At 58.5% G+C, this 17,904-nt stretch overlaps 3 protein-coding genes across 5 annotated transcripts in view; 2 read left to right on the forward strand and 1 right to left on the reverse strand.

The window, feature by feature from the left end:
• Nucleotides 1-6,874, reverse strand: part of DOHH (deoxyhypusine hydroxylase) — a 13,460-nt gene extending 6,586 nt beyond the window's left edge. Inside the window, exons 1-3 of one of the 3 annotated variants that reach the window (XM_034997505.1) lie at nt 6,821-6,874; nt 2,992-3,351; nt 457-533 (exon numbers count right to left, since the gene is read on the reverse strand). In XM_034997505.1, coding sequence (XP_034853396.1) covers nt 457-533; nt 2,992-3,265 — 351 coding nt within the window. In that variant the 5' untranslated portion in view covers nt 3,266-3,351; nt 6,821-6,874. Of the gene's footprint in view, nt 1-456; nt 534-2,991; nt 3,352-6,514; nt 6,657-6,820 lie in introns of those variants that run through there. The other 2 variants (XM_034997502.1, XM_034997504.1) reach the window with 2 other exon arrangements.
• Nucleotides 6,875-11,670: 4,796 nt separating this feature from the next.
• On the forward strand, nt 11,671-12,988 carry LOC118005853 (small integral membrane protein 24-like). Its single transcript, XM_034998185.1, has 4 exons — nt 11,671-11,737; nt 12,121-12,232; nt 12,566-12,628; nt 12,982-12,988. The coding sequence occupies exons 1-4, from the start codon at nt 11,671-11,673 to the stop codon at nt 12,986-12,988; spliced, it is 249 nt and encodes an 82-aa protein (XP_034854076.1).
• A 2,798-nt stretch (nt 12,989-15,786) lies between these two features.
• LOC118005542 (small integral membrane protein 24-like) lies at nt 15,787-17,681 on the forward strand. Its single transcript, XM_034997512.1, has 3 exons — nt 15,787-15,897; nt 15,982-16,093; nt 16,804-17,681. The coding sequence occupies exons 1-3, from the start codon at nt 15,819-15,821 to the stop codon at nt 16,928-16,930; spliced, it is 318 nt and encodes a 105-aa protein (XP_034853403.1). The 5' UTR covers nt 15,787-15,818; the 3' UTR covers nt 16,931-17,681.
• The last annotated feature ends 223 nt before the right edge of the window (nt 17,682-17,904 follow it).

Genomic DNA, 17,904 nt, shown 5'->3' on the forward strand with positions numbered 1-17,904 from the left:
GCAGTGGGGAGACCTGGGAGGGGCCCGGCGGGCAGTGGGGAGACCTGAGAGGGCCAGGCGGGCAGTGGGGAGACCTGGGAGGGGCCCGGCGGGCAGTGGAGAGACCTGGGAGGGACCAGGTGGGCAGTGGGGAGACCTGGGAGAGGCCAGGAAGGCAGTGGGGAGACCTGGGAGAGGCCAGGGGGGCTGGGGCGGCGGAGGCGGACACAAGTGGGTGGGCTCAGTGGGATCCTGGCGCAAGGACTGGACAGGGCAGGAGGGGAGAGGCAAGGCGGGCCGGCCGGGCAGGGTTTAGTGTGGGAATCAGTTTGGTTTTGCCGAATGGGGCGTGGCCTGGGACCACCCTGGCTGCTGCCCTCTCTCCCAGGACCCTGGCCAAGCGGTCGCCCTGGCAACCAGACACAGGGGGAGGCTGGTCCAGGTGGGGGCGGGGAGGAAGGGATCAGGCCACGGTACCTCGATGACGGGGTCGGTGGAGTACTGCTTCAGGACCTCCAGAACGTCTGGGTTCCCGATGGCCCCCAGGGCCTCGCCTGAGAAGAACCACACAAACAGCTCACGGTTGGTTAAGAAATGTCGCGGATACTGCGGGGGGCGGGGGGGTACGACCAGCAACACCACCTCCTTTGTGCTCCCCCCTACCCCCCACCACGGCTCTGCTTGTATCTGTGACCCGTGGATTGGAGCTGGAGCGTGAAACTGGGCTGGGACCCCCCACCCCCAGCCCCGGGCCCATGCCCCCCATGCTTGTGGTCTAGGTGGGGAGACACTGACAAGCATGTCATGACAACTCAGAGATGTTGGTCAACATGGAGCCTAGAGAACACCCGGGTGAGTAGAGCTCGTCGAGGTGAGCCCCAGAGGAGGTTTTACGCTGCAGTGTGAGAGAGGAAGGTCAGCGGAGCTAGGCAGGGCTTGGTGGGGGAGCCTGACCGTCTCCCTGTGGGTCCCCATGAGCCCCCATGGGCCTATACGGGCACGGAGCAGGAAGAGACCCACAGCCAGCAAACACGCCGCACTCAATCCCTCCTCCGCTTTGCAAGTGGGTAGAGCACACTGCTGCCCACGATCAAGAACATCCTAATGGAACTGAATCCAGGTCAGGTCCCCCTCCTTGCCCGCAGCCGTCCAGGGCTCCCACCTCCCTCAGGGTAAAAGCCCAAGTCCTCCCTGAGGCTCCCCCAGGCCCTGCAGGCCCTGCCCCTTGCCCTTCCCTCCTCCCTCTCTCCCCGTCACTCCCTCTGCTCCAGCCACAGGGGCCTCCTTGCCACTCCCCCAAGGAGCAGACAGGGTATGGCGCCAGGACGTCTGCCCAGGCTGCATCCTCTGCCTGAAGCACCTTTCTCCAGATGACTGCCTGCCTTCGTTCAGATCTCTGTCCACTGATTAAAAAGGTTAACACCTCTGACACCCTCATCCTACTCCCTGCTTTACCTCTTCCTTAGCACTTCCGTGCTTCCGCCCTCACCAGACAAGGTGTTCTGCGATACCTGATACTCAAAATAGCAGAACTCTCGGGAAAGGTGAGGTCTGGAGGACGACGTTCTGGGTAGGGAGCGCTCCAACAAAAACAGTGACTGGCACACTGAGAGTTACCTGGGGCAGCCTGGGGACGGGGGCGGCTCAGCAGAGGGAGTAGGAGAAATGCCTAAAAAGAGTAAGACGGAAACAGAGCCCTGCCCCGCCCCCATCTGCAAAGCAGCTCACTGGTCAGGGACGGGGCCCCTCAACAGCACTGCTTGCCACGGAATTTACTCATCTCTCGTTTCTGGTGTCCCTCGAGGTAACAGGGCCCGGGACACAGCAGGTGCTCAATAAACACTGGCCCAGCGAATAACACGAACAAATGAAACCGATATCGGGCTGGCAAGCTCGCCACCTGGTTTTATATTAGCAAAAGATGGTTTCTGACTTCTTATTTACTTATTTTTCTTTTTAAAGGTTTTATTTGTTTGACAGAGCGAGCGAGCAAGCACAGCAGGCGGAGCTGCAGCAGCAGAGGGAGAGGGAGAAGCAGGCTCCCCGCCGAGCAGGGAGCCCCACACGGGGCTCGATCCCAGGACCCCGGGATCATGACCTGAGCCGAAGGCAGACGCTTAACCGACTGAGCCACCCAGGTGCCCGGTTTTTATGGGGGTTTTTTTGTTTTTTTTTTAAAGATTTATTTATTTATTTATTTGACAGAGAGAGAATGAGAGAGAGAACACATGAGAGGGGGAGGGTCAGAGGGAGAAGCAGACTCCCTGCCGAGCAGGGAGCCCGACGCGGGACTCGATCCTGGGACTCCAGGACCATGACCTGAGCCGAAGGCAGTCGCTTTAACCAACTGAGCCACCCAGGCGCCCGCGGTTTTTATGTTTTTAAATGTCTTTTTTTTTAGGGGCGCTTGGCTGGCTCAGTCGGTAGAGCACATGACTCTTGATCTCGGGGCCCTGAGTTCCAGCCCCATGCTGGGTGAAGAGATAACTTAAAAATAAAATCTTTAGGGCGCCTGGGTGGCTCAGTTGGTTAAGTAACTGCCTTCAGGTCAGGTCATGATCCTGGAGTCCCGGGATCGAGTCCCGCATCGGGCTCCCTGCTCAGCGGGGAGTCTGCTTCTTCCTCTGATTCTCCCCCTCTCATGTGCTCTCTCTCTCTCTCATTCTGTCTCAAATAAATAAATAAAATCTTTAAAAAAATCTTTAAAAAAATCCAACAGATGATATTTCCTGACGTGTGAAACTTACGTGGAATTCAAATCTGAGCGCCCATAAAGTCCCACCGGCACGTGGAGGGTAGTTTACCGTGGCTGCTTTTAATCACGAGGGCAGAGTTGCGTCTTGGCAACAGGGACTGTCTGGCCCACGGGGCTGAACATCTTACCACCTGCCCTTTATAGGTAAAGCCTGCCAAGCCCTGCTAGAACACGCGGGAGGGAGAGGGGGCATGTGAGGCAGATGGGATTGGGGGGGGAGTGTGTGTGGAGGTCAGGCGTCCCCCCCGGCCACTCACCCGCCTCGTGGCGCACCATGGGCTCCTGGTGGGTGTCACGGAGCACGTCCAACAGCACGGGGATGGCCCGGGAGTCCTGCATCTGGCCCAGGCAGTAGGCCAGCTCGTGCTTGAGCAGGGCAGAGTCGTCGCCAAAGGCCCGGCTGATCCAGGTGATGGCTCCGGGACCACCGAGCCCGCGGAGGGTGAAGAGCGCCCGGAAGCGGGCCTGCAGGGGCTGCTGGGGGTCCACCAGCGTCTGCCCGATTGCCTCCACCTCCTGCTCTGTCACCATGGTGCCGCCGGCTGCCTCCTGCCCACGGGCCCAGGCCTTCCACAGCCTCACCTGCGCCGAAACCAGGGCCTCCCGGGCACAAGAACCTACAGGCGGAAAACCGAGAGCCCAGGTGAGCGGTGTTTTTCATCCGCTCACGGATTTGTTCATTTACGAGCGAGGAGAAGCAGCACGAGCAGGAAGCTGAGAGCAGCTCCTCCAGCCCCGGTCCAGCCTTCAGCTGAAGCAGCCCCGGCCGATGTCCCCACTGCGACCTCAGGAGAGATCAGAGCCGGAAGCACCTAGCTACAGGGCCCAGATCCCCGGTCCACACAAACCGTGGGAGACAGTGTTCGCTGCTCTCAGAGCTGCTAAGCGTGGGGTGATTTGTTACAGGACAGGTAACTGAGGCGCAAATCCTTTCAGCATGTAAACCGGACCCCTGCCTAATCCTCCTATGGCACCTCGTTATTTCAAACTCCCTCATAGTCCCAAAGGCTCTGTGTGACCTGCCCCCACCCCTGCCAGCCCTCCCCTCCTCCCCCTCGCTCACTCTGCTTCAGCCACACGGGCCTCCTGGCTCTTCCTCCAACACACCAGGCCCAGTCCTACCCCAGGACCTTTGCATGGGTCGTTCTCTTCCTCAGGAACACTCTTCCCCAAATGCCTCCCATGCTCACCCTCTCACTTTCTTGGGTCTCAAATGTCACCTTCTCAGGGCAGCCTTCCCTGATCACAATTGTCACGGTTACTCACTCTTTTCCCTTGTTCTACTTTTCTTCAAAGCACTTACCACCACAAGATATCATATAGGACGTTTACCAGTTTAGCTGCCTATGGTCGGTCTTATCCCTCATCAGAACTCTGAAGGCAGGGACCGAGTCTCTCTTAGTCACCACCATACTCCCAGCAGTCCATAAGCCTTCAGTAAAAACAGCCCTACCAGTAATAGCAGCTGACATTTTCAGAGGACGTACTATGTGCCAGGCCCCTCTGCTAAGCCCCTCACACTCACCGACTCATTTACCTTTCCCCACAAACATATGAGATGGGCACCAGGCTTGTCACCCTTTTACAGGCGAGAAAGCAGACACACAGGTTAATAACTTGCTTATGAACAGTGTGAGGAGTTATAAATCCAGGGAGCTGGGCTCCAGAGTCAAGCTCTAAACCACAAATGCTGTGTTGAGTGGATGGACTGAGACGAAATGACACAGCCTAGGCTGGGAGGCGGGGCTCCATCTCTGTCCTCTGGACCAGTGAAGACCTGGCGGACGCCTCGTAAAGCGTGCTGTGGCGTCAGCAGAGCTCACTGGGCTTCATGAGGGAGGCGCAGCTGCCTGAGCAGGGGTGACCATCGCGGGAGGGAGAACCAGAAACCACAGAAGCCAGGAGTGAGGGAGCTGGCAAGGCGTTAGGGGCCCTGAGCTCTGACTCTGCTACAGGGATGGGCAGCAACTTGTGTGGGCTCACACGGCAAGCCAAGGGCAAACAGGACCCGGGAGTCCTGACTCCCAGGCTCTGCAGGGTCGTCCTCAAGACACCCGGAGAAGGCCCTTCATCGCCTACTCATCCCCAGAGTCCTTAAATTCCTGGGAGTGAGGGGAAATCTGGCCAACGAGGCAGCTCCAGCTACGGGAGAGGAGCGTGAGGAGAAAATACGCTGCAGATCTCCAGGGCAAGACTTGAACTTGGGCAAAAGTCTCTGGGCTTGGTTTCTGCATTTGGAATAAAACTATTAATAGCTCACAAGTCGGGTTTCCTTCTAGTCTCTGTTCAGACACTCAATGTGCAGGCAGGAACTCTCTGAGCACCCGGATGTAGCCATGCAAACCCTCCGTGCCCTGCACTCCCATTATGGCGGCTTCAGTGATCCACGCAGCATCTAACAGCACCTGGTGTCCAGAGTATTTCACGGATCAGTTTCTAACTATAGAAAGTAAGGGCCGGGAGGGCAGGACTTCGTGTGTGTGTGTGTGTGTGTGTGTATAAAGAAACCTGGGGGCGCCTGAGTGGCTCAGTTAAGCTTCTGCCTTCGGCTCAGGTCTTGATCCCAGGGTCTGGGATCGAGTCCCGCATCGGGGGGGGGGGGTCCCTGCTCAGCGGGGAGCCTGTTTCTCCCTCTCCCACTCCCCCTGCTAGTGCACGTGCACTCTTTCTGTCAAATAAATAAAATCTTCTAAAAAAATAAAGAGAAATCTATTACACACACATATGTATACACACACACAGGTATCTATATTACTTTGTTCACTGCTGGGTCCCCAAGGCCTAGCATGGGATCGGTCACCGTGGCAGGAGGTGCCCAATCCGTATTTGAGTGAACTGAACACCCACTGCACGCCAACCATGGTACTAAGCTCTTCATACACAGTGTAAATCTGTGTCATTCGTAAAATGGGTGGAAGGGGCACGTGGACCTCACAGTTACTGCAAATGAAGGTGTGCTCGCGGAGGGGCGCCTGGCGGGCTCAATCGGTGGAGCGTTCTACTCTTGATCTCCAGGTTGTTAGTCTGAGCCCCACATTGGGTGTAGAGATTACTTAAAAATAAAATCTTAAAAAGAAGAAGAAGAAGAAGAAGATGGCGTGTTCATGGAGCACCTTACACGCATTTGACAAACCAGAGCTAGCCTTAAATATTCCTGCAGGGAGCCCCAAACCCACCTCTCTGTACTCAGGAGGGCGCACCTAGCCTCCTGGAAGCCCACAGCCCATACCGTCAACCCATTCTTCAGTGGGAAGCAGGGCAAGGGTGTGGGCGCGGGGTTGAGGGCATCAGCCCCCAACCAAAGCAGAATCCGGGAATCTGCTCACCCCTGCGAAAGCCTCTTGATGAACTAGTAAGGGACGGCGAAAAAGGAGACCAGGCTCCTCGGCCTCTCGCCCCCACCCGAGACCTATCTAAACCGAGAATCCCCAACAAACACACCTCTGGTAACCAACTCTCCCCCGGAAAGGGGTCTTCCCAACAGGGGATTCCCTCAGGGCTGCTCGCAAGACCCCACCCGTTGGAAGAGAACCCGAGGAGCCGGAAGCCTCAAGATCTGCCTACGCGGGTCCCCAAGGACTGGATCCCTCATAGCGTCGGTTCTCCCGAAACTCGAGCAAGGGATCGCCCGATACGGGGCCCCCTCCCCCACACGCGCCGGCTCCCAGGGTCCCACAGCCTGGGAATCCAGGCCCCGGCGACAGGGCCCCCAGAACCTGGGCAAAGAGCTCGCCGGGACTCGGAACCCCTCAGGAGGAGGCCCCGCGACCCCCAACTCACGAATCCTAGAGCCGGGACCTCCCCGCGAGGGTTGCCCGCCGCGCCCGCCCGCCAGGCCCGGGCCACGCGCGTGCCACCCGCAGCCGAAACGCCCACGCGAGCTCCGCGACGACGAGGCCGCCGACCGCACCCGCGCCCCCAGCGGCCCGCCCCGACGCTCGCGGCACGCCTGGGGGCCGCCATCTTCCCGCCCACGTGACCGGGCCGGAAGGCACCAACGCGGCGCTGGGGGCGCTCCAGTCAGAGTCTCCGCGGCAGGAGGGCGGTCTGGAAGCACGGTCGGCATCGGCGCCAGCTCACACTCACACGGCAGGTGGAGTCTAAGGACACCCCTCCGGGAAGGGGAGGACAGCGTCCACTCTTTCCGCGGAAGACATTCTCTCCGGCTTCCCCACCCAGGTCGATAAGTGGAAATGGTTTGTGCCGAGTCTGGCCCGGGCGGGGGAGCGACGGAGCAGGCGCCGTGCTCCTGGGGCGTGGTCAAGTCCGGGGGCGTGGCCAGTGGCGTCAGGTGGCCGCCCCGAGCTGGGGAAGGGAGGGGTCTAGCCCTTTCTTCGGACCCGATAGGGTCGTTCACTCCTCGTTCGCTTAACAAATAGTTAACGGGGCGGGGGGGCGCCTGGGTGGCTCAGTTGGTTAAGCGACTGCCTTCGGCTCAGGTCGTGATCCTGGAGTCCCGGGATCGAGTCCCGCATCGGGCTCCCTGCTCGGCGGGAAGCCTGCTTCTCCCTCTCCCTCTCCCCCTGCTTGTGTTCCCTCTCTCGCTGGTCTCTCTTTGTCAAATGAATAAATGAAGTCTTTAGAAAATAATAAAAAATAAAAAGGCACAGTGGGGCGCCTGGGTGGCTCAGTTGTTAAGCGTCTGCCTTCGGCTCAGGTCATGATCCCAGGGTCCTGGGATCGAGTCCCGCATCGGGTTCCCTGCTCAGCAGGGAGTCTGCTTCTCCCCCTGACCCTCCCCACTCTCATGCTCTCTCTATCTCATTCTCTCTCTCAAATAAATAAATAAAATCTTTAAAAAAAAAAAAAGTTAATGCAGGGGGGGGCGCCTGGGTGGCTCAGTCGTTAAGAGTCTGCCTTCGGCTCAGGTCATGATCTCAGGGTCCTGGGAGTGAGCCCTGAGTTGGGCTCCCTGCTCCTCGGGAAGCCTGCTTCTCCCTCTCCCTCTCCCCCTGCTTGTGTTCCCTCTCTCTGGCAAATAAAAAAATTTAAAAAAAGCAAAAAACCCACAAATAGTTAATGGGGGCCGAGGACAAGACAGCCTGCGATCCCTACCCTCGAAAACCTCAGAGCCTGGTTGTCTGAGGGAGACAGACAAGAAATAAATAAGTAAAATACGTGGTAGGTGGTGACACTGGTTAAGCAGCATAGTTCAAGGGCAGTGCGAAGTCTTAGGAGGAGTGGCCAGAGGCTCAGGTGGTGACGTCTGAGTAAACACCTGGCAGGTACGGGAAGGAGCCGCGGGGATGGTTGCGGGAGAGCCACCCAGACAGAAGAAGGACTTGGGTTTACTCTGACGCAGTGAGAAGCCTGAAGTGTTCTAACCAGGGAAACACATATGAAAAGTGTTTTACCTTTGGAACGTGCAAAGTTGGTTGCAACGGTATTTGTAAAGGCAAGGAAAAAAAATATTGGAAAAAACGGTGACGTGCAGACCCTCTTCTGCCTCCGGGGGGGCTCCAGCCCCCTTATCATTCACCCGCACCACCGCAGTCCCTTTCAGCCTGCCTTCCTGGCGGCTGTCCTCACCCCTCAGCGTCTGTCCTCTCCGCAGCGGCCACCAGAGGCCACCTGTGGGCAACTGAGCCAGGCCCCGCCCTCCTCTGCCCTCAACCCTCCAGGGCTCCCACCTCCCTCAGGGTGAAAGATCAAATTCTCCCCTGACCCCCAAGGCCCGGCATGACTTGCGGGGTAGGGGGGGCGCCCTCCCTATCCTTCCCTCCTCCCCATCACCTTGTTGCTCACTCTGCTCCAGGTACACAGGCCTCCTTGCTCTTCTCCAACACGCCAGGCCCAGTCCTTCCCCAGGGCCTTTGCACGTGTTGTGCGCTCTGTATGGACTGCTCTTCCGCCTGGTACTCCCATACATGCTTCTCTTCCTCCTCTGGGTCTGCTCACATGCATCCTCATATGGCCTTGGCTACCCTAGTTTAAGCTCCAACTCCCTTCTTAGTAGTCCCAACCATGGTACCTCCACCCCAATACCACCCTTTTTTTTTCTTTTTAGATTTTATTTATTTATGTTAGAGAGAAAGAGAGTGCGCGTGCACATACACGCACACACACATGCCTAAGCAGGGTGCTGGGGAGGGGCAGAGGGAGAGGGAGAGAGAGAGAGAGGGAGAGAAGTAGACTCCCTGCTGAGCACGGAACCCGACTTCAGACTCTATCCCATGACTCGTGATCATGACCTGAGCTGAAATCAAGAGTCGGATGCTCAACTGACTGAGCCACCCCAATGCCACTCTTCACTTTCTAACTCAATACTTCACTCACTCAAGGTTATGTTTTTCTCTGTGTATCCCCCTATCTTGAATGTCAGCTCCATGAAGGCAGGGATGTTCCCAGAAGAGGGAACAGCTCGAGCAAAGGCCCTGAGGTGGGGGAAGGACGTGCAGAGTACCAGCCTCGTCAGCTGGAGCTGAATGAGGGAGGGGGGCCGCTGGGCGGAAGTGATTAATCCAGGCAGATGGTAGCCTTGGAGGAGCCCCAATCCTCTTACCCAAAGCCCCTGAATACTTCCGCCACGCAGGTCACCTCCGGGCCTCTCCTGCTCCAGGTGGCCGTCATGCCGGGGCTGGCAGGCGAGCAGGGGATGGAGGGCTGGAGCCCGGCCCCACCGCTGTATGAGGAGTACCGCCCACCCCCCCTGGATGCCATCCGCCTGCCCAGATATGCGCTGTACCTGCTGCTGGCGGCCCTCCTGGTGGTGGCCGTGGCATATGCCATTGTGGGTCATCTCATCAAGGACCTCGCCCATGACCTGGCCGGTGAGCTGCTACCCACCACGAGCCCTGCTTGGGACAGTGCTGGGCCGCTCTGGGCCGGGGGGTGGGGGGGGCGGGATGCAAGGGCCTCTCGCAGCCAGGGAGGGGACAGAGGGTGGGTGAGGCCCCGGGAGGCACCTCACCTGCGTCCTACTGCAGACTGGGCCTTCGGCCCGAAGCCAGAGCAGGAAGACGCCCCTCGGGAACTGCGCTCGAGCCTGGAGGGTGAGGATCTGGAAGAGCTGGACCTGCAGCTGGCCCTGGCCTGGCGGGGTGATGAGGACCCTGGCGGGGGTGGCGACGCAGCCCCTGCAGAAGCCCCCGCCCCGGCTCCCCGCCGCCCTTCCATTGCCTTCAAGGACCCACCTGCTCGAAGCTCCTTCTGGAGGCTGGACTGAGCCGGGCCCTGCCCTCTGGCCCGGTACCTGGGTTTGAACCCCTCTGGCAGTTGTGTAGACCGGACTTGTGCACGCTGGATCCCTTGCTCCACTGATCTGCCCCGTCTTGGCAGAGAATGTTCTCTTTCTTGGCTGGCAGGTTCCAGTGGTTGGTCACTGGCACTTTCCACACTCCTGCTCCCCCCGTAGCCCCAGAGCCTGATTCTGCCCAACCTCCACCAAGAAGAGTTTGTCGAAGGGTAACAATGGTGGCTAACCCTTACTGAGTGCTTAGTGTGTCCCTGCTGTTGGGCTCAGTGAGCCTTTTCCACGTATTACTTCGTTTAATCCTCACAGGCCAGGACTTTTCACCCCCATTTAACACATGGGAACATGGAGGCACAAAGCCCGGAAATGACTTGCTTGGAGCAGAGAGAACTTTTTGCAGCAAGAGGCCAGTTCCGTGACCTGCCTTCGAACGCAGAAGCCCCAAGGCGGGGTTCTGGCCCTGCTCTCCCGAATCTGCTCCAACCCCACCCCCCACCTCCTCCCCAGCTCTGCTGCTCTGCCCGCCACATATGTTGGTTTCTTTTCTTTTTTTTTTTTTTTTAAAGATTTTATTTATTTATTCATGAGAGACAGAGAGAAACAGAGGGAGAAGCAGGCTCCCAAGGAGCGGGAAGCCCGATGCGGGACTCGATCCCAGGACCCTGGGATCATGACCTGAGCCGAAGGCAGACGCTTAACCATCTGAGCCACCCAGGCGCCCCATATGTTGGTTTCTGGGGGTCCTGACTTCCCAGCTAACCTGAGAACTCCCAGAGGACAGTGTCTGAGGCTTCCTCCCTCCCTTCTGAGCTTGGCACAGACAGGGCACACGGTAGGAGCTTCGCAGGCACCACTCGGGTGGTTGAGATGGGCTCGCTCTGAGCAGGTGCCTGAGCTCCATCACTCTACTGGATGGCCCCTTGCGCAGTGATGATAGACCTCAGGGAGGCAGGAGGCCCCAGGGATGCATGGGTGCTCCTTAAAGATGTGTGCAGTGACACTCGTACCCCCCCAGCCCCCAAGGGCCCTGCAGAGCCCCCCGCCCCCCGGTCGGGGCTTCCTGCCACGTGCCTGGGCCGTGGCTGTCCGGTGGCAGCTGGGGTGAGGTGCTCCTTCTCCTGGGCAGGGCTCCCTATCTAATCAGCCAGGGACCAAGGTTGATGGACAGGAGAGCCTGCAGCCTGAGTCATCCGCTACCTGGGCGGCCCATTCTCTGGCCATCAGGGCGTGGCTGGGTTTGGAGATGGATAGTGGGCCACGTGGCCCATCACTTCTTGTCCCTGTGCTCATCCCAGTATTGGCTGTGGGTCCCCAGGGGTCTGGGAGCCAGGATGAGGCAGTTTAAGCCAGTGGTGGGGGAGATCTGGGCTCAGATCCCGGCTCCAGCTATTTCTGCGTGACCTCTGTGCTCCTGGCCTCCTTGGGCTTCTCTGAAAATGGAGATAGAAACATTTTGTGGGGTGTTCAGAGAAGGAGACACAGTGATGCCTGGCAGCCCTGAGCCCAGGCCCATTTCGGCCTGGCCACTGCGGCACGGAGCCTGGGGGACCTGGAGGCTGGGTCCTGGGGTAGGGCACAGGGTGGGGGGGCTGGACTCCCCGCGTTAATTGTTATACCAGGTCCAGAGTCTGACCTCCGGGTCTGGACCAGCCCCGCCCCTAGGCCCGCCTGCCACCATATCAGGGGCTGGGCAGGGCCTCACCCAGCTAACCTTGACTGCACGGCTGCTGGCTCTTCCACGACCATGGAGACCCTGGAGACCCTTCTCCTGCTCAGCGCCCTGCTCCTGTCACCTGCAGAGGCTCAACAGGGTAGGGCTCCGACCTGGACCTGGGGTGGGGGGTGGGCAGAGGCGGGGGGGAGGGGTCGTGGGAGGGGCTCATTCATAGGCTCACCATCTCCCCATTTTTCATGATGAGGAACCGAGACCTCTGAAAGGAGGGGGCAGGCAGAGGAGGAATGGGGTCAGGACCTTCTTGGAACCCCCCAGCCCCCACACTCCCTCTGGGCCTCTCTCCCATCCCTGAGATGCACCTAGCTCCCTCCCCTTCTCTAGAACTGGTCTCTGACGCCCGGCCCCTTTCCAAGACCCCATTGGCTTGAGCATCCCCCAGCAGCCTTCCCCTCTTCCCTTTCGGGGGCAGGCCCCAGCCCTGCCCCATTTCTGAGTCCCACCTGCCCCACCTTCGGACAGCCTTGCAGTATCGCCTGAAGCCCTGGCTGGTGGGCCTGGCTGCCGTCGTGGGATTCCTGTTTATCGTCTTCATCCTCATGCTGGTCAACCACGTCTGGTGCTCCAGTACGAGGTGGGAGCCCCTCTCCCCACTCCCCACAGCCGCTGTCCCTGTCCTCCTCCTCCTCTCCCCAAAGTGTTGGGCACCCCTCCCGCTCCTGACTCTCTCTGGTCCTTCCCCCCTCCGCCATCTCCCTATTTCCCTGTTCCAGCTCAGACCCCCCCCCCCCCGCCACCTCACAGCCTCTCAGTCTGGGACAACCATGCCACCCCTCTCAGTCCAGGACAACCATGCCGCCCATCTGCCTGGCTTGGTGCAGTTCATGAGCCCCAGCCAGGGGAGACTGTGAAGGCTACCTCCTGCCCTTCACCCACCTTCACCCCTCTATCTCTATCTCTCTCGCAGAGCTGAGGACGAGGAGTCCGCATTCAAAATGGAGTCCAACCCGTATCAGGACGTGGCCCTGAGGTACTGCTCGTGTGAGCATGTGTGGGTGTGTGCGGGGTCAGGGGTTTTGTGGGAGCCCCCTCTGGGTGTGGGGAGGGGTGGGTGTGCACAGATGACCCCTTTCTGCTCTTCAACTCTTCAAGCACATTCCTGCCCCGGGGCCTTTGCACATACTGTTCTCTCTGATTGGAACACCCTTTCCTGTATCTTCTGGCTGGCTCCTCCTTCAGTCCTGGCTCAGATATTTCCTCCTCACAGAAGCCCACCCTGACCACCAGCCTTCCTGACACTCTATGTCCCCCAACTGTGCATTCTTCTTTGCACTTATCACCAGCTGAAGTGATCTTAGTCATTTGCCCCTTTCTCCACGCTAGCTGGTAGCTTTCAATAGACAAGAGAACTTAGCTTTGGTCCTGGCTGTGTTCCCAGTGCTCAGCACGGGGCCTGGAGCACAGTAGGTCTGTTGAACAAGACCGTGGTGTGGGATTGTGTAGGGGTCTGTGCATGAGCATGTGATCGGGTGGGTGACTCTCCTGGACTCCCCTGTTGGTAGTTTTCTCCCTGCTTTGTTCATCCCTCCATCCATCCATCTATCCATACACCCACCCATCCATCCATCCACCCATCCATCCATCCACCCATCCATCCATCCATCCATCCATCCGCCTACCCACACTTCACTTTCCAACCATCTATCATTCATCCATCAATCTCCCTACCCAGTAACCCATTAATCCATTCATCCATCCACCTGTCTACACTGCCATCCATCCAACCATTTATACTCCCATCCATTGATCTGTCATTCTCTTTTCCCTCCTGTTCCCTCACTCATCTTCCCATTCATTTATTCATCTCTCCATGAAGCTATCCATTCACCTAACCACTTATCTGCCCATCATCTATCCAACCATCCATCCATTCATTCCCTTACCCACCCATCTACCTTCTCACCCACCCATCCATCCACCCACCCATTTCCCCCACTCATCAGCCCAGTGATCTATCTACCCATCCACCCATCTACACTCCTATCCATCCATCCATTGACCCATCATTCTTTCCTTCTTCTAATTAATCTATTCACCTACTACACTACCTATTCATCCATCCATGCAAGCTTCTATTCACCTCTCTACTTATCTACCTATTCATCCATCCTCCCATCCATCCATCCATCGTCCATCCATCCATTCTCCATCCACCTGTCCATCCATGGGATGGTTGAGTCTTAGTGTCTGCCTTTGTGAAATGGAAATAGCAAGGCTTCCTCATGAGGACTGTTTGAGAATTCAACAAAGGTGTAGAACACCTGGCACAGGTATGTGTCAGTTAAATGAGACTGTTTCTCACTGTGGTCTGGGCCCTTTGTATCCCTACAGTGAAGAAGACAAGAGGGAGAGGAAAGGGGAGATAAAGGACAAGAAGGGCAAGAAGGCTGAGAAAGAAGGAGAGAGAAACTTGGGGCTGGAGCTGGAGGAGAAAGAGGAGTCCAGAGGTGATGGGAAAGTCACGAACACAGCCATGTGAGGACTCGACACCGACTTCCTCCAGGCAGCCGCCCCGAGATGCCCCTTTCACATCGTGTAAGCGATGATCTGGACATGAAGCCACCGTAATAACTGCATGTAGAGCTGCGAATACCGAATGAAGAGGGGTGGGACTTGCCCTGCCCCCCAGGGAGGCTCTGTGTGCTGCGTGCGTGCGCTTTATGCACCCCCCTTCCTGACTTGACTGCCTAGTGATTCTTCTTGTACTGGGAGCGCGTTCTTGGTTGTGGAGAAACCCCCAAGCCCTCACCATCTCATGGCTCCACCTACTTCTGCCCACCGCCTGATTTCTTTTCCCTCTCCCTGATATCTGTTGGCCAGAACCTCCCTTCCCCCCACTCAGCCTGGGGACCAACGTGGGGCAGGGGCTGCCTTTTGGAGACCTGCATTAAAGAATTGATAAGAGCCCTTCAGAAGGGCTCCTGTTGTCTCTTGGGACACAGTTTCCCCGTGGGTGAGGCAGCTTTTGGGGTTGGGGTCAGGTCTGGTAGAGCAGGCTGCACCGTACCCAGATGCCCTGGGCACACTCAGCCCTCTCCCTGCAATCTTGATTTTGCTGCCCTGAGCCTTGGACTTTGAGCCCCGAGAGTGCCGTATCCTGGGAAATCCTTGCTACCCCACCCCTCGTCTAGGCTCACATGACTCCATTCCCCGGGAACTGTGTCCGGGAGGCTGTGTGCCCCCGGGGCTCTGCGCCCCCCTGGGAAGGGACAAGTACTTTCTCCTCCCAGTCTCCAGCCACTCCTTTCACCTCATTTTCTCCGGGCCCTGGACCTTGCCCTGGATATTAACCATTTCTTAATAAGGACCTTGATAAAGGCTGGCATTCGGGCTGGGTTCTGGGGCGGGTCGCTGGGGTTGTTGGTAGGATGTAACCCCCAAGGCTGCTAGAACACTTCCAGGATCGTCCACCAGGGGGTGGAAAAAACATAAATAAATAAAAGCAAGGTACTACACGCCCTCATAGATGCTCCCAGGGAGCGCCCAGCATCTTAATCCTCAGTCTCCATCAGTACACAAGTAGTCCCATTTTCCAGCTGAAAATACTGAGGCGTAGAAAGAAAGATGGCCACTGGCCAGGTCTCGAGCGTTGCTCTTGGCAGAGCTGGGATGAAGCCCAGGCTGCCCAAACGATGAGGGAGTTTGTAGGCTCTGGCTGAGGTCAGATTTGGAGGTTAATGTCCTAGGATGGGAGAGCGTTGGAGCGCCGGGTGTCCGTTGCTGGCTGTGGTTCCTAGCTGGGAGAACGTGTCCCTCTGGAATGCTGTGTGGCCCCCCGGGGCGGTAGTCCCTCATCTGCAACCTGAGGACAAGCGTTAGGAAGCTTGAAGCAGGTGCTGGGGCTTAAGAACCATTGCAAGGCCTGACGCATAGTAGGTGCTCAGGAAACGCATTCCCCACCTTTCCTGAGCCTCTCCCATGGCTCTGGCTGTGGGGAGTGAGGGGGCCAGGGTGGGCCTCTGGGAGACAGGGTGCTGGGATGCCTGGGACGCCGGACCCCTCCCCAGCATACCCAGAATCCAGGGAAGGGGGCCCCACCCCCCTACTTCCTGCGGCACTGGCCACACCCTGCCCTGGGGTGTCCGGGGCGGGCCGCTTCCTCCTCTAATGGGGTGGCACCCTGGGCCCCGCTGGGAAGAGGCCAGGACAGACGGACAAGGATGGACAGATTCTGGATGACTGCTGGCCCAGTCTCCCTTCTGGCATCTCTGGTCCCGCGGCCGGTTCAGGCCCAACCCTGTAAGGCCTCGGCAGGGAGAGGGGGTGGGAAGGGAGCCCCCAGCTGGTGGCCCAGCCGCTGACCCCGCCCCACCCTGCCCGCAGTGGCCCAGAGGAAGCCGTGGCTGGTGGGGCTCGGGGCCGTACTGGCCGCCCTCTTCCTCATCTTCGTCCTCATCATGGTCTATGCCATCTGGTGCAGCCAGCCCCGTGACGGGTAGGCCCCCCTCCTGTGTGAGTCCCTCCCCTGCTGAACTGGGGGCTCAGAGCCCCTTCCCTCCCCTCTCCTCTCTGAGCCTCGGAGGAGGCAGGGCCAGGGGGCAATTCTTTGATTCAGAACTGATGGGGCCTCATATAACCTCACTGACTTCCCTCCTGACTCCCTACCTGAAAAACGAGGTGGCTTCCCTGAGACCCCATCGCTCATATGTGTTTCAGATGGGATCCCTGAAGTCCTTATCACCTCCCCTCAAGCCTCACGCATTTATCCCTCCCTCCGTCCGTCCATCCATCCCTCTGTGTGTCCATCCCACTGTCTGCGCCTCTGTCCACCTCCCCCCCAGCCCCGTCTGCATGTCCATCTGTTCATCCGTCCACCCATTCACTCATTCACCGAGCCACCCATCAATCGACCCATCTCCCCGTCTCTTTGCCTGTTCCCTCACACACAGTTCTGAGACCCGGGAAGCCAGAAAGGCCAGATGTGAAGAGTCGGGTTCGGGCTCCCGTAGCTCACGCATGAGCTCCCCGCACTTCCTTCTTGTTCAAACAGGGCAGGCGTCCTAACCTGTCTGAGCCTCAGCACGGCCTCCGCACAATGGGAACGATGAGAGTGCAGGACTCAGAGGTTCTGGGTGAATCGCAAGAGGCCTGGACAGTGTAACTCCTTATTAAGTGAGGTTTTCTGGACCCTTCTTGTCTCCACAGCAAGAAAGAGAAGGAAGAGGGGACCGTGAGAGAGGAGGAGAAAGAAGCAGAGGGCAACGGGGGGCTGGAGCTGGAGGAGAAAGAGGGGCCTCCAGACCACGAAAGAGTGGCAAGCTCCTCTGAATGAAGTCTTCCCACCTGCCTCCTCCCACCTTCCCAGCCTGGCCCCCTCCAGGCAGGCCTCCCAGGGACGCCAGTGCCTGCTCTGCAGCCTACAAGCAGAGACCTGGTCCTGGGGCCAGCGAAATTATTCCATGTGGGGTTCAGGTGAAGTGTCTCTGAATGAGGAGCACTCAGGCCCCACCCCAAGTCCCCCGCTTTGCATTTACCTGGGCATTTATACAGCCCCTTCCCAAGGATCCCCTTCCCCTTTGAGCCGGGAAGAGGTCCGGTGGGGGGAAACCGTGCAAAGGCCCTGTGGTGTTTTCCGGGCCCAGAGCAGGTCCAGCCCTCCGGCCGTCTTGCTTTTGTTTTGTTGCTCCTGGGCCTGAACTTTGGGGGGGGGGGCAGCACGTGGCCGTTTCCTGGGAGCTGAGGGCCCTCCCACCGGGCGCTGGGTTTCTCATCACTGCTAGCTGTGCTTGGGTGCGGGTGCTGAGGGTGGGCGGAGACGGCGTCCTCAGCCCCTCTTCCCGGGCTGCGCTCCCGCGGCGGCTGCACATCGCTGTGCGGCCCTAAGCATGTAACTTAACCTCTCTGTGCCTAAGTGTCTTGTCCTGTAAAAGGGGGAGGACAGTAACTTGATCCTTTCTAAGTTGTCATGAGGATTAAATGAAATACTGTCCACGAAGATCCCAAGCACAGAACCCCCGGAACCCAAAAGGTGTCTAGGAAATGTCAGCTTTTTGTTATGCTGAAATGGTGTGGGAGACCCCCTCCCCCCCGGCCTGGGGGATCTAGGAGGGCACAGGGTGCGTGTTCAGACTGCAGCTCTGGCGCCCCCGCGTCCTCTGCCTCTGGTCCGGGGGTTCGGATCGGGGGTCCGGAGGGTCCGGGTGGGAGGCGGCGCTGCGGTCGCGGGGGGGGGGGAGGGGAGAAGGGCGGGGCTGTGTGACTCCTCTCTTTCCGCGGGGCGAGACTTCTCCCCCAGGGGCGTCTGGA

This window comes from Mirounga leonina, unplaced genomic scaffold, assembly GCF_011800145.1.
Source record: "Mirounga leonina isolate KUSES-001 unplaced genomic scaffold, KU_Mleo_1.0 Mir_94, whole genome shotgun sequence".
In the NCBI taxonomy this organism is placed as follows: domain Eukaryota; kingdom Metazoa; phylum Chordata; class Mammalia; order Carnivora; family Phocidae; genus Mirounga; species Mirounga leonina.